General features: G+C 41.5%; 1 protein-coding gene across 1 annotated transcript in view; it reads right to left on the bottom strand.

The window, feature by feature from the left end:
- Positions 1-485: 485 nt before the first annotated feature.
- The window catches only part of zdhhc13 (zinc finger DHHC-type palmitoyltransferase 13), a 30,902-nt gene continuing 18,410 nt past the window's right edge, over positions 486-12,977 (bottom strand). The window contains exons 8-17 of the mRNA XM_061764430.1: positions 11,073-11,198; positions 10,827-10,960; positions 10,247-10,347; positions 9,916-10,040; positions 9,774-9,836; positions 9,591-9,684; positions 7,389-7,472; positions 4,255-4,412; positions 4,076-4,173; positions 486-3,995 (exon numbers count right to left, since the gene is read on the bottom strand). Coding sequence (XP_061620414.1) covers positions 3,857-3,995; positions 4,076-4,173; positions 4,255-4,412; positions 7,389-7,472; positions 9,591-9,684; positions 9,774-9,836; positions 9,916-10,040; positions 10,247-10,347; positions 10,827-10,960; positions 11,073-11,198 — 1,122 coding nt within the window. The 3' untranslated portion in view covers positions 486-3,856. The remainder of the gene's footprint in view (positions 3,996-4,075; positions 4,174-4,254; positions 4,413-7,388; positions 7,473-9,590; positions 9,685-9,773; positions 9,837-9,915; positions 10,041-10,246; positions 10,348-10,826; positions 10,961-11,072; positions 11,199-12,977) is intronic.

Below are 12,977 nucleotides of genomic sequence, written 5' to 3'. Positions count from 1 at the left end.
GAGTTTATCCCAGTTGACTTTAGCCAAAAAGTCTTGCTGGAACTTTCAAGTGGAGTTTGTGGAGAGTTGCAGTGGTTTAGAGCTAGAAGATGAAAAGATGGCATGTGTAATGAAACCCCAGTGGTCACTTAATTAGGTACAGATTTTCCATTCAATGGATCATACAGAAAAGGATACCAAAAGAAATTTAACGCAACTAAACGATACTAAACGGGTAAACAACAGGAATAATAAAAAGAGCACATACCCATGTCTGCTTTTGCGTCAAAGTTGACAGATGTGACACAATATAGAAGGAGTGGGCGAAGGCCGCACACAAAGCATATTAACAGTAGATTGAAAGGAAAATGTGTATGTAAACAATGTATTGTTGTCAAACAATGAGTGTATGAGTAGCTGAACGTGGATGTTTTTGTAAAGACAGTTGGCCAAAGTTTGACAGTCTTGCAGGCCTTCAGAATTCCACAAATATCCACACATCTGACTAAGAATACACAAATTGCTTTATTTAAGTATCATAGTGGCTTTTCATTATGAAACGCATGCCATTCTTACAAAACAAGACTTAGCACGTAGAAATATCTTTACTTTCAGGGAGCACGGTTAAAAAATAAGCTTGACGTGTGAATAAACTCAAGGGCTCTATTGTCCTGACTGGCGCATAACCCGCGCGGTGCGCTGCACATCTCTGCGAGGGGATAGGTTAGACTGAGTTGTCCTAATCACGCAGTCGGCGTATTTCGAAACGGGGGCTGTCTGACTTTATTTATTCAAAGCAAGCGGCCTATTCATTTATTTCCTTTAAATGAGGCGCAATGAAGGTCACGCATGCATGGAGAGAGCGATCCGTGCCATTGTTACCTGAGGCAAAAGACAATGTTATCAAATACAGGATGAGCTGGTGATATTGTTAGATAAATTGTAGAAGTTATCATTTATTTGCTTAGCTTGCATTAGTATAATGGACAATTTTAGATGTCTCGCCTTCAAAAAGAAGACTCAGCATCATCCGATGGAAGGGCGCCTGGACCAAGGACGTGATCGGATGTGGTCGGGTCGTGACAGGTGTTGGTTCAATATTATGTGTTGTGTCTTATTACTTAGAATACTATGTCTGGGAAAAACCCTCTTATTATCAAATATTTTGTGTTGTGTCTTATTGCTTAGAACATTATGATTTGTAAATCCCTCCTATTTCAAATAAATACAGGAGCGAGGGGGGGGGGGATTGTTTAGAGCGTGTTGAGAGGCTGTGATCTGAACAATCTCCCATACACCCTCCTCATGAGAAAAAGAAACCAGCGTCTTCATTCCTTTTGTGTCTATTATAATGTTGGGTAAGATAAATCCAACAGATATACTAACCACGTGCAATATAAATACAGTGTGTCTTTGGAATGAATCCATATCCACGGTTGTTTGTTTGTGCATGTGTGCTTGCCAGTTGGGTGACTTAAATAAATAAAATGGGCTAATAATTATGTCTTCAATTAACTGCTTTCTGCAACGATTCAGAGGGTTTGATGTCCACCGTTCACATATTTATGAATGAAACGCGTCTGATCAAACTCACGCGCAGACTTAGTGTATCTGTCTGCTCATTCTGCAAAGAGGCGCGCTAGATTTTGCTACTTTCGTGGACCGGCGTACCCCTAGCGCATTTAAAATGGAACGTCTGCGCTGCTGTGGGCATACTTCAATCCTCTCCAGTCAAAGCCGGTTGTTCAATTTCTTTAAAAGCAGCGCAAATACAGTGTGCATAATTATTAAGAAAGTCATTTTTGAGGATTATTTTTATTAATCACCAACCACAGTGCTTTAGGTTATTCTAAAAGGTTAATAAATCTCAAGCAATAATGTTTAAGAAAGTAAAATTGAAGTTGAGGCTTTCTTAGGAGAATTTCAATCTGTAAGAAATTAGGCAACTATTGGTGTGCAGAATTATTAAGCAACTAAATGAAAAACATTTTCCCATCTCACATTTTTATTCTCGTTTAACACATTTCACTTTATTTTCATGCGTGAGAATTATAAACAACTCAAAACTTTCCAATAGAAATGGATAGAAACTGCTATATTATCTATCTATCAATGTAGCCATGTTTATTTTCAATGGTGATAAGTCTTGCATCCATGGATTGTGTTAGTTTCTTGGTTTTTGTGCAGCAGAAACCACAGCCTTCCAGATACTGTTCCGAGAGGGGTACTGTTTTCCTTCACTGTATACTGTATATCTCCTGTTTAAGGACTGCCCAAGTTCTCAATTGGGTTCAGGTCAGGTGAGGAAGGGGTGCCTTTGGTGTCCAGCCACGCAGAGCAGCACTTGGATGCCTTTTTGAAAGATGCAGACTTCTTTCTCTAACACTATCTGACAAAAGTGTCTTCTAAAAACTGACAGTATATGTTTGGGAGTTCATCCTGAGCACATCTTGAGCCTGGAAAGGTCCAACCAGCTCATCTTTAATAATATCATACCATACCAGTATCCTACCTCCACTTCCAGTCAAAGCGGAGCTCTGTGCCCGTCAGTGATCCGGCCACAGGCCCATCCGTCTGATCCATCAAGAGTCACTCTCATTTCATCAGTATATAAAACCTTTGAGAAATCTGTCTTCAGATATTTCTTGGCCTAGTCGAGAGGCTTCAGCTTGTGTCTTGTTCGGTGGTCGTCCTTTTTCAGATTTTCTTGCCTTCACCATGTTTCTAAAAACTGATCATCATGTACTTTGATGTATTCCAGGTAAGTTGCAGTTCTGAAATATGCCAGAAAATGAAGATAACGGCTTCCTGGTAGCTATATGCTTGATTCCTCTCAAATCCTTGGCCGTTAATGTGTTCTTTTCTCTCATCACATTTCTTGCAACCCTGTTGACTCTTCGCTGAAAAAGGTGGTGGTTCTGTGATCACACATGCTCCATCCCCCCGTGACACTTGATCCTTTTTTACTTTTCAGTCAGTTAAATCATTTTTTGGGCCCCTTTTGACTAAAGAAAAGCTGCCTATAATTATGCAAACCTTTATATAGGGTGATCTCCTGAGGCCACACCCACACTCATTACACAGCACCTGCTGTGCTTAAATCCATTAAGCACAGGACCTGCTGTGCTTAAATCCATTAAGTATTCAAGTTTTTCCCAGCTGGGAACTACGAAATATGCCTAAAAGTCATGATATGGTGAAAATACTTGCCTAATAATTCTGCACACGGTGTATTCTCGCATATGGTGACATCATATATGTGAACGAGGACTCAGCGACCCATGTGAGACTGCAGCATTGAATGTTGGCGGTATTCCCTTAATACAGAAGGAGGTGGTGGGAAAAAAATTAATAAATCACTGGCGACTTAAATGTGTCCCCAGTCCCCATTTATATCCCCTCAAACGATCGTTTCCACCCGCCACGTCCCCAAACCCCTTCGCGGTGTACCAGGCAGTAGGTGGGATTTAAAACAAATAAAATGATGATAATAATAATTGCCCAGCTGGGCGCAGACCAGTCTGTCAAATTGGGAAACACGTGGAGCGAGCCTTGCGCCGGCACGAATATCAGGATGCGCACCATTTGCGCTATGGCACATGTTGCGCAGTCTACGACTATAGAGCCCAAAATGTCAATAACAATTTTACATGTCTGCAATACATTTGCAAGTGATTTGTTTGACTTCCACAGGTCAAAAGGCAGCAGCAGGCTGTACAAAAAGTAAAACTATCAGCACGTTTCTTTTTAAAATTAAAAATCACCCCCCCCAATCTACTGGAGTGGTTTCACTTGACAATGAGCCTTTAGAGCATTTAGAAAAATAAATGCACTGTGCATTTTGGTCCAAAGCCACTGGTAAGGTCTCCCCTGAGCATCACACCATGTCCGTGTGTCTGAACAAGCGCTGGTCACAGCCTGGCGGGAACTGCTGCGTCCAGTCGATGATGGCCGGTTTGAAGAGGCCGCAGCATCGCAGCTGGAAGAAGGACACCAGGTTCCTAACGACGCCCAAACTATCGAGAGACGGCATGTATTTATGGACACAAGCTCAAAACCACCATGAGGTCAAAATCAGTGAATAGTGACAACTCACTTGTATGGATTGTGGGACAAGGACAAGGATTGTCTGTGTTTTCTTGCGTGCATCATCAGGCTCATCCTCTCGGCTGTGGTCAGTCCAAGAAAGGCGATCTGGACCAAACGAGACAAACCAACATAAATTGCAGAGGATCGATTTCTGTGATGACACTTTGACACTGACAATCACCTCACCTGGTAGAGCTGCAGGAGCAGGATGAAGCTGGACCAGCAGGTGTGGTACAAGGCCACCAAGAAGACGCACAGCAACCATGGAGAGCAGTCCACCACGGCAAAGGCTACTCCCACCAGACCCTGCTGCTCATAGTGCAGCATGCAATGTGTTGACCAGTCTGGAAACAAAGGCAATTTGTGCCCATCATAAACTTGCTGATACAGTAATCCTAATCATATTCACAGTCAACAAATACACCTTCTGCTTCTCCAGCTATTCGCTGAAAACCTCTCCTATTGGTGGGTTTGTGCTCTTTTTGAAACGATCTTAGGTGCCACAAGATGGCGGCCTAGCCCTGTCGAATAGCAAAGTAGTACATTGGTGTCAAGGAAGTATGTTGAAGCAATAAAGCTCGACTAAGCGACAAGCTTTGCATGTCGGGAAGGGGCTATGTGTAGAAGTTGTGAGAGTCTTTGTTGCATGTGCATTTACATGCGTACTTCCATTGCATTTTTTCAAAATCAAATAATTTGTAAATGTATTTTTAAGGGTAATGTAAAATGAGTTTGAAATGTTAGTAAACTGTTTGGAGATTATAGGTTGTTGTATACGGTCCCCTCCAAAAGAACAGACATTATTAAATTTACTTAAAGTGAATAACATTTAATATTTGGTGGCATAACCCTTACTTCAAATAACTGCAGCAAGCCTGCGGCCCATTGACTTCACCAGACTGCCATTCTTCATTTAAAATGCTTTTCCAGGCATTTATTGCAGCCTCGTTCAGTTCGTTTGTTTCTGGGGGTTTCTCCCTTCAATCTCCTCTTCAGGAGATAAAATACATGCTCTATTGGGTTAAGGTCCGGTGATTGAATTGGCTTGATTACACTTGAATTGACAAAATTACTTACATAAACCTTTATAGAGTATAATAAATTATTTTATTGTGTATTATTTTATTGTTCCATAACTGATGTAACTTCTCTAAGATGTGTAGCCTTGCTAAGAACAGCAAACTATTGTTTTATCTGAATCTCTTGATAAGGTTGCAGCTGGCTGGGATGTGTGTGAATCTCTCCTCTTGTGGAAAGTTACTGAAAGAACTCCCTTCTTAGAACTGTGTGTTTAACCTCTTGGACTTCAGAGAGAGACCTTGCTGCCTGTAGAATGCTTCTATGCCCCCCCCCCCCCCCCCTCCACACTCCCCCTCTCTCTCACCCACTTCCTTTCTGTGAATAGCTGTAAATATCTCCTTGTGATAAAAAAGCCAATCGAGACTAGTTTGATTTCTTAATTATTCTGTCAGAAAGAGATTTGCCGAAACACACTTCATAAAACCAGTTAATATCTTTACATTCTCTTCTATTATGTTTTTATGACTATTTTACAATATACTGCTACTTGTCTTTTTTTTTAAAAAAAATTAAAAAGTGGTGTTTTGGGGGGATTGGAATGAATTAATTTTAATGGGGAAATATGTCAGGATGGTCATGAAACGAACTAAACTCATCTCTCAAGGCACCACTGTACTTTTTTTAAATCCCCCAATATTTGCAGCAGGGCTTGGTCCCTATTACTGAGGCTTCACGCTGCCCGTTCGCCACCTCGTCAATGGCTGACTGAAACAAGATGTGGCGACGCAAATATTGCCCAGGTTAGCCACGCTGGCGAATCAAAATCGCCTGCGTCAAAAGCCCTTCCGGATAAAAGTTAGTGAAGGCGCTCATTCTGTCGTGTATCAACGTTGTAAATGGTTTAGTTTTTCTCCCGCTTCATAAAATGCTTCAATCCGCCATCCAACCACTGCTGGCTATAAGCAGTTAGGCTTATGGGCTTTTGCAGCTGCGAGGAGTGGAGCATTGGGGAAGATAAGAACCAATGCTGCTTGCCGCAGAATTGAAGCGTATATATTTATTACCGGGATGTATGTTTGAAGTGTTGATGGTCGATGTGTCCTGCAATTTACATTAGTTCTCGCAGAGAGCAAGCTGCCTTCTTCGTCAATGCACGAGCCCCAAATACAAGTTTGGCTGTCATGCCGAGCGGCGGCACTGGCTCGAAGAAGGGCCGTAGCTAGTCATTTGGGGGCCCAAGGCAAAGATACTCATGCCCCTCTCCCCGTTTTGTAATTTAGACCTGCGTTTGAAATCTGTTACAATTATCTGACAGCTTAATGTTCATGTTTATCCTCAACAAAAAAAAAATTATTTGAGAAAATTCTCCCATTTCCTGAACTAGATAAAGTCCTTAAGATCCTTCTTGCGGATTATTACATAAGTGAATCCTCTGAACATTTTTACTGCAATTGATAAGACCATTAATTAACATTTAATATTGTTTACGATTTTTACCGCTTTTATATTTACGTCTTGGTGATGAAACTTGTCACTCACCACTTTCGCTATACTCGACCTACACTGACAGCAGTGCTACCGCTACTGACAAGAGCATCATTATACAGTATTAAATTTTTACAAGGCATGAAGTTAAAGCAATAAGTCAATATTCTACTGTGATGGAAGGTTTTTCTTTTTACGATTCAATAGTAAATTTTAAGATTTGTTATTCCTATCAATTCCTCATAACATTTAGGCCTGGCCTGCAGGAAAGAGTTATTTGCTGGCTGGATCCAATATTGTGTTGGTCATATTATATAATAATTCATTTCTTGTGTTTAGTGAATAATGTTGAAGATAAACTCCTCCCCACACCCCCACGAAAAATCGCACACCACACTGCAATCACAATATTGCAAAATATATTGAGATTTCCTCCCACATCCTAAAAACATGCATGGTAGGTTGATTGAAGACTCTAAATTGCCCTTAGGTGTGAATGTGAGTGAGAATGGTTGTGCCCTGCGATTGGCTGGCGACCAGTTCAGGGTGTTCCCCGCCTCTCGCCCGAAGTAGGCCCCAGCACGCCCGCGACCCGAGTGAGGATAAGCGGTATGGAAAATGGATGGATGGTTTGATGTAGTTAAGCTTTACCCTGGGTGTTTGTGGTTGATACCCAATAGTTGCAAAACGGGTCAGTAAATGGTATGCCTTTCCAAAAACTGTTGACAATGGGAACAAAAAAAGTGAACTGTACTGCCGGACACAAGACGGCTTAAGTGTGACATTGCGATTGTGTCATCTGTGCAATGACTCACACATAACACAACCGTAGAACATCCAGACACCCATTAGCAAGAGGGAGAGCAGGAAGAGGACGAAGTAAAGATGGTTCCTGGCACCTGCAACAGAGCAAAACATTTAAAACTTTCAAACTTTAGCCTTCGGATGGATGTCAACTCAATTCAGGCAAATTTGAGGAAATCCCCTGGGAAGATTGAAGGGGTGAGATTGCCAATAATTCAATGTCAGCATTGCACAACTTTTCCCTAACAACCACTGTCTTGCACCAGCGTATACATAAATATTGTTTCTCAGTCATCTCTTTATCTCTGTCCAGCCTGAAGGGGGAAGCCAGAGCCATCTTCAGTGGGTACGGAAAGTATTCAGACCCCCTTAAATCTTTCACACTTTGTTATATTGCACTCTTTGTTATATTGCAGCCAAAATATTTGCTAAAATAATTTAAGTTACATTTTTTTTCACATGTACACACGCCACCCCATATTGACAGAAAACAAAAACGGAATTGTTGATATTTTTGCATATTTATTAAAAAGGAAAAACTGAAATTCATTTGGGAATGATGCAGTTTTTCACACCTGGATTTGGGGATCCTCTGCCATTCATCCTTGCAGATCCTCTGCAGTTCTGTCAGGTTGGATGGTGAACGTTGGTGGGTAGCCATTTTCAGGTCTCTCCAGAGATGCTCAATTGGGTTTATGTCGGGGCTCTGGCTGGGCCATTCAAGAACAGTCACGGAGTTGTTCTGAAGCCATTCCTTCGTTATTTTAGCTGTGTGCTTCGGGTCATTGTCTTGTTGGAAGGGGAACCTTCGGCCCAGTCTGAGGTTCTGAGCACTCTGGAGGAGGTTTTCTTCTAGGATATCCCTGTACTTTCCCGCATTCATATTTTCTTCGATTGCAACCAGTCTCCCTGTCCCTGCAGCTGAAAAACACCCCCTCAGCATGATGCTGCCACCACCATGGTTCACTGTTGGGACTGTATTGGACAGGTGATGAGCAGTGCCTGGTTTTCTTCATACATGCCACTTAGAATTAAGACCAACAATGTCTATCTTGGTGTCACCAGACCAGAGAATCTTATTTCTCACCATCTTGGAGTCCTTCAGGTGTTTTTTAGCAAACTCCATGCGGGCTTTCATGTGTCTTGCACTGAGGAGATCCTTGCGTCGGGCCACTCTGCCATAAAGCCCCGACTGGTGGAGGGCTGCAGTGATGGTTGACTTTCTAGAACTTTCTCCCATCTGCCGAATGCATCTCTGGAGCTCAGCCACAGTGATCTTTGGGTTCTTCTTTACCTATCTCACCAAGGCTCTTCTCCCCCGATTGCTCAGTTTGGCCGGACGGCCAGCTCTTGGAAGGGTTCTGATCGTCCCAAACGTCTTCCATTTAAAGATTATGGAGGTCACTGTGCTCTTAGGAACCTTAAGTGCAGCAGAATTTTTTTTGTAACCATGGCCAGATCTGTGCCTTGCCACAATTCTGTCTCTGAGCTCTTCAGGCAGTTCCTTTGACCTCATGATTCTCATTTGCTCTGACATGCACTGTGAGCTGTAAGGTCTTATATAGACAGGTGTGTGGCTTTCCTAATCAAGTCCAATCAGTATAATCAAACACAGCTGGACTCCAATGAAGGTGCAGAACCATTTTAAGGATTATCAGAAGAAATGGATCACCAGAGTCAAATATTGTTTAACTTAAAATTGTCCAAAACCTCTGATTTCAGCCTCTCGGCAGTAAATATTCTCAGATTTCTGTATGAGTATCACAGCAAAGGGTCGGAATACTTATGGCTGTGTGATAATTCTTTTTTTTTTTTCAATAAATCAGCATTAATTTCAACAATTACACTTTTTTTCTGTCAATATGGGGTGCTGTGTGTACATTAATGAGGAAAAAAATGAACTTACATGATTTTAACAGATGGCTGCAATATAACAGAGTGAAAAATTTAAGGAGGTCTGAAAACTTTCCGTACCCACTGTAGATGCAGGGCATTATTAAGATACAGGTAAACTATTTTACATACACATTTGAACATTTTATCCTCATCTACGAATTCAATGGCCCACCTGTCTGTTTTAAAAATCAAATGCAATCACAAAAGTTTGTCTGCCCCTAGTCAAGAGCGCAGAGGCGATACAAGGAGGCAGGTCAGCACAATAGCCTTCGATTTGAAAAAAGACTCAGGTCCAAGAAGACAGAAGTGTGCTCTACCAATGCAGGTGTTGGTCCAAACAGAATGATGGTCCTGCTTCGCTACACAGGCATCACATCTCTGGCAGTGGCTGGCTCTAACCGGTTTCTTTATCTGAGAGAGATTCGAGTATCGACAACAGTTACAGACTCTTATCATAATATACTGCTTCTGCGATTCAGCTCTTTTGCTTGAAATCTCACCATGCAGGAAGTGCAGAATATACTGGGGTCCAGGCAGCCAGCCTCAGCCAACAACAACACATTCTGTAGATGCAAACAAACAATACTGTTGTTCCTAACATGTTCCAGTGACGACAGCATCATCAACAAATAAGACACTCACCATGTTTTTCTCTTCTTCAGTTGCCTTGACAAAGCCAGGGTCAGTCCTGCAGGCACGGAGGTAGTAGTAGAGCAGAGCTGTGGCATTGAGTGTGAAAAGAACCTGGACTGTGGTGCTGTGACCATGTGGACTCAAATGTTAAGAAAAATTCCATCAGCACAGGAGGCTAAAATCTAAATTGTAAAACTGGAATAGAATCAGGAGCACAATGGCTGGTACACTAGATATTAGTGCAAACACATTTGATTTGGAAGGGTACTAACTCTTGAAACCCAGTGAATCCGTCATGAATTCTATTGCACCTGTAAACACTCCTTCAACCAAAGGATATCTGGCAGGAACCAGAAGCACCAAGTGACAACCATCCAGAAGATAGAGGCCATAAGAGTTGTAGCTGGTAGGAGTGACTTAAACACTGCACTAGGGAAATTCCTGGTGAAACACAAATAAATAACTACTACCACATACAGGTACTGTACATACTTTCCTCTTTAAATACAGGGTTCCACAGCTTCTTGCCAATTAAAAAAAAACAATTACAAGAGTAATTGATAAGATAGCCAATTTTGATCAACGTACTCAGTGGTTAGCAAAGATTTTAATCACATTGCATTTGTGTATTTCAGGCACACTGTTGATGAAAAAGCACAATGTGTAATATGGTTTATTGAAACAAAATCAGACATGCGACTCAACGAAACTAAGTATGGAAGACATCCACCGCCATGCAGTCAATTTGTGCATGGAACAAGAAACTTATGGAGCCAAACCAAAAATGCAATATACGGTACACTCCTCATTTTGCAATAATTTCCACAGGTATTTATTTGCTTTTGTAATAAATGTGTCAAATTGTAAATAGACTTTATGGACAACTGGTATAAATACTTTATGAGAAAGTAGGTCTGAACCTTGTAGCCAAACTGACTGCACCAACCACGCATACTAGCAGGATCCCTTTGAGCAACCAGGAGTCTGATTTCATATCCAATATGCCAGCCAAACAGCCAAACATGGCAGTGGAGAGTAAAAACTGCAGAAACACCTACAAATAAAACAAAGCAAAAATGACATGATAAAGATGTGATGCATGTGAAAGGACAGAGCAATGGTACTGTTTGTTTGAAAGATCTGGTTCTTCTTAAGAGGTTACGTACTTTGTATTTGGTGACAATTCGTAAACAGCGCGAGTTGGCGCGAATCCTCTCCTGCTTGACTTGATTGAGCATGTAGATAAGTAGGGGGCTGTGCACCTGGTGGGCTAGCTCGAGAGGTGTGTGGCCCTGAGGTGGGTACAGGAAAGGGAACATTAATATGAAATTTCAAAAACTGTTGCTTCAGTATTTGCTTTCACTTTCACAAAGTAAACTTCTGTTGAAAGTAAGATGCAGATGAGCCCTTTGACTACCAATGAACCACTGTTTTGTATATAATAAACCTAGACATATTGGCATTTTTTTCTGGCAAGTAAAACCATTCGCTGGAAAACAAACCGAATCATGTCTATCCGCATATTTTTGTGCTTTCTATAAGGTCCTAAGATGCTGCACAAATGGCCTGCTCCTTCTAAGGCACCATCTTCGTGGAGGTGATGGCCACCATTTGATAGCCTGCCAGCTAGACAGCCAACAGCAGCATGATGGAAGATTCCGGTCATGGTCTAACAGTTAAGTCATGTTCCTTGTGGTGTTAACGGCAGAGAAAGCAGGGAAGTAAACTTCTTAAGTTGACGTAGCGAAAGGTCTTAATCGCTAATGGCAGTGCTGGAAGATTGCAACACACATAATGTACAAGCCCAATTCCAATGAAGTTGGGACATTGTGTTAAACATAAATAAAAACAGAATACACTGATTTGCAACCCGTGTTCAACCTATATTTAATTAAATACACTACAAAGACAAGATATTTAATGTTCAAACTGATAAACTATTGTTTTTAGCAAATAATCATTAATTTAGAATTGTATGGCTGCAACACGTTCCAAAAAAGCTGGAACACGGGGCAAAAAAGACTGAGAAAGTTGAGGAATGCTCATCAAACAGATGCTTGGAACATCCCACAGGTGAGCAGGCTAATTGGAAACAGGTGGGTGCCATGACTGGTATAAAAAGAGCTTCCCTGAATTGCTCAGTCATTCACAAGCAAAGATGGGGCGAGGTTCACCTCTTTGTCCTTAAACTGTTCGACTATTTTCTCACGCACTTGTTCACAATGTTCCTCAACGTACAATTGCAAGCAATTTAGGGATTTCATCATCTACGGTCCATATCATCATCAAAAGGTTCAGAGAATCTGGAGAAATCACTGCATGTAAGTGGCAAGGCCGAAAACCAACATTGAATGCTGTGACCTTCGATCCCTCAGGCGGCACTGCATCAAAAACCGACATCAATGTGTAAACCACATGGGCTCAGGAACACTTCAGAAAACCAATGTCAATAAATACAGTTCGGCGCTACATCCGTAAGTGCAACTTGAAACTCTACTATGCAAAGTAAAAGCCATTTATCAACAACATCCAGAAACGCCGCCGGCGTCTAAGATGGACTGATGTAAAGTGGAAAAGTGTTCTGTGGTCCGACGAGTCCACATTTCAAACTGTTTTTGGAAATTGTGGATGTCGTGTCCGGGCCAAAGAGGAAAAGAACCATCCGGACTGTTATGGACGCACAGTTCAAAGGCCATCTGTGATGGTATGGGGCAGTGTTAGTGCCAATGGCATGGGTAGTAACTTACACATCTGTGAAGGCAAGGTAAAATACGACAACGGAGACCCCGGACTGTACATGAAGCAAGAATGGGAAAGAATTCCACCTACAAAGCTTCAACAATTAGTGTCCTCAGTTCCCAAATGTTTATTGAATGTTGTTAAAACAAAAGGTGATGTAACACAGTGGTAAACATGACGCTGTCCCAGCTTTTTTGGAATGTGTTGCAGCTATAAAATTCAAAATTAATGATTATTTGCTAAAAACAATAAAGTTTATCAGTTTGAACATCAAATATCTTGTCTTTGTAGTGTATTCAATTAAATATAGGTTGAACATGATTTGCAAATCA

This window comes from Phyllopteryx taeniolatus, chromosome 2, assembly GCF_024500385.1.
Source record: "Phyllopteryx taeniolatus isolate TA_2022b chromosome 2, UOR_Ptae_1.2, whole genome shotgun sequence".
NCBI classification, from domain to species: domain Eukaryota; kingdom Metazoa; phylum Chordata; class Actinopteri; order Syngnathiformes; family Syngnathidae; genus Phyllopteryx; species Phyllopteryx taeniolatus.
The sequence above is the reverse complement of the archived record's forward strand: the minus strand, read 5'-3'. Positions and strand labels throughout refer to the sequence as shown.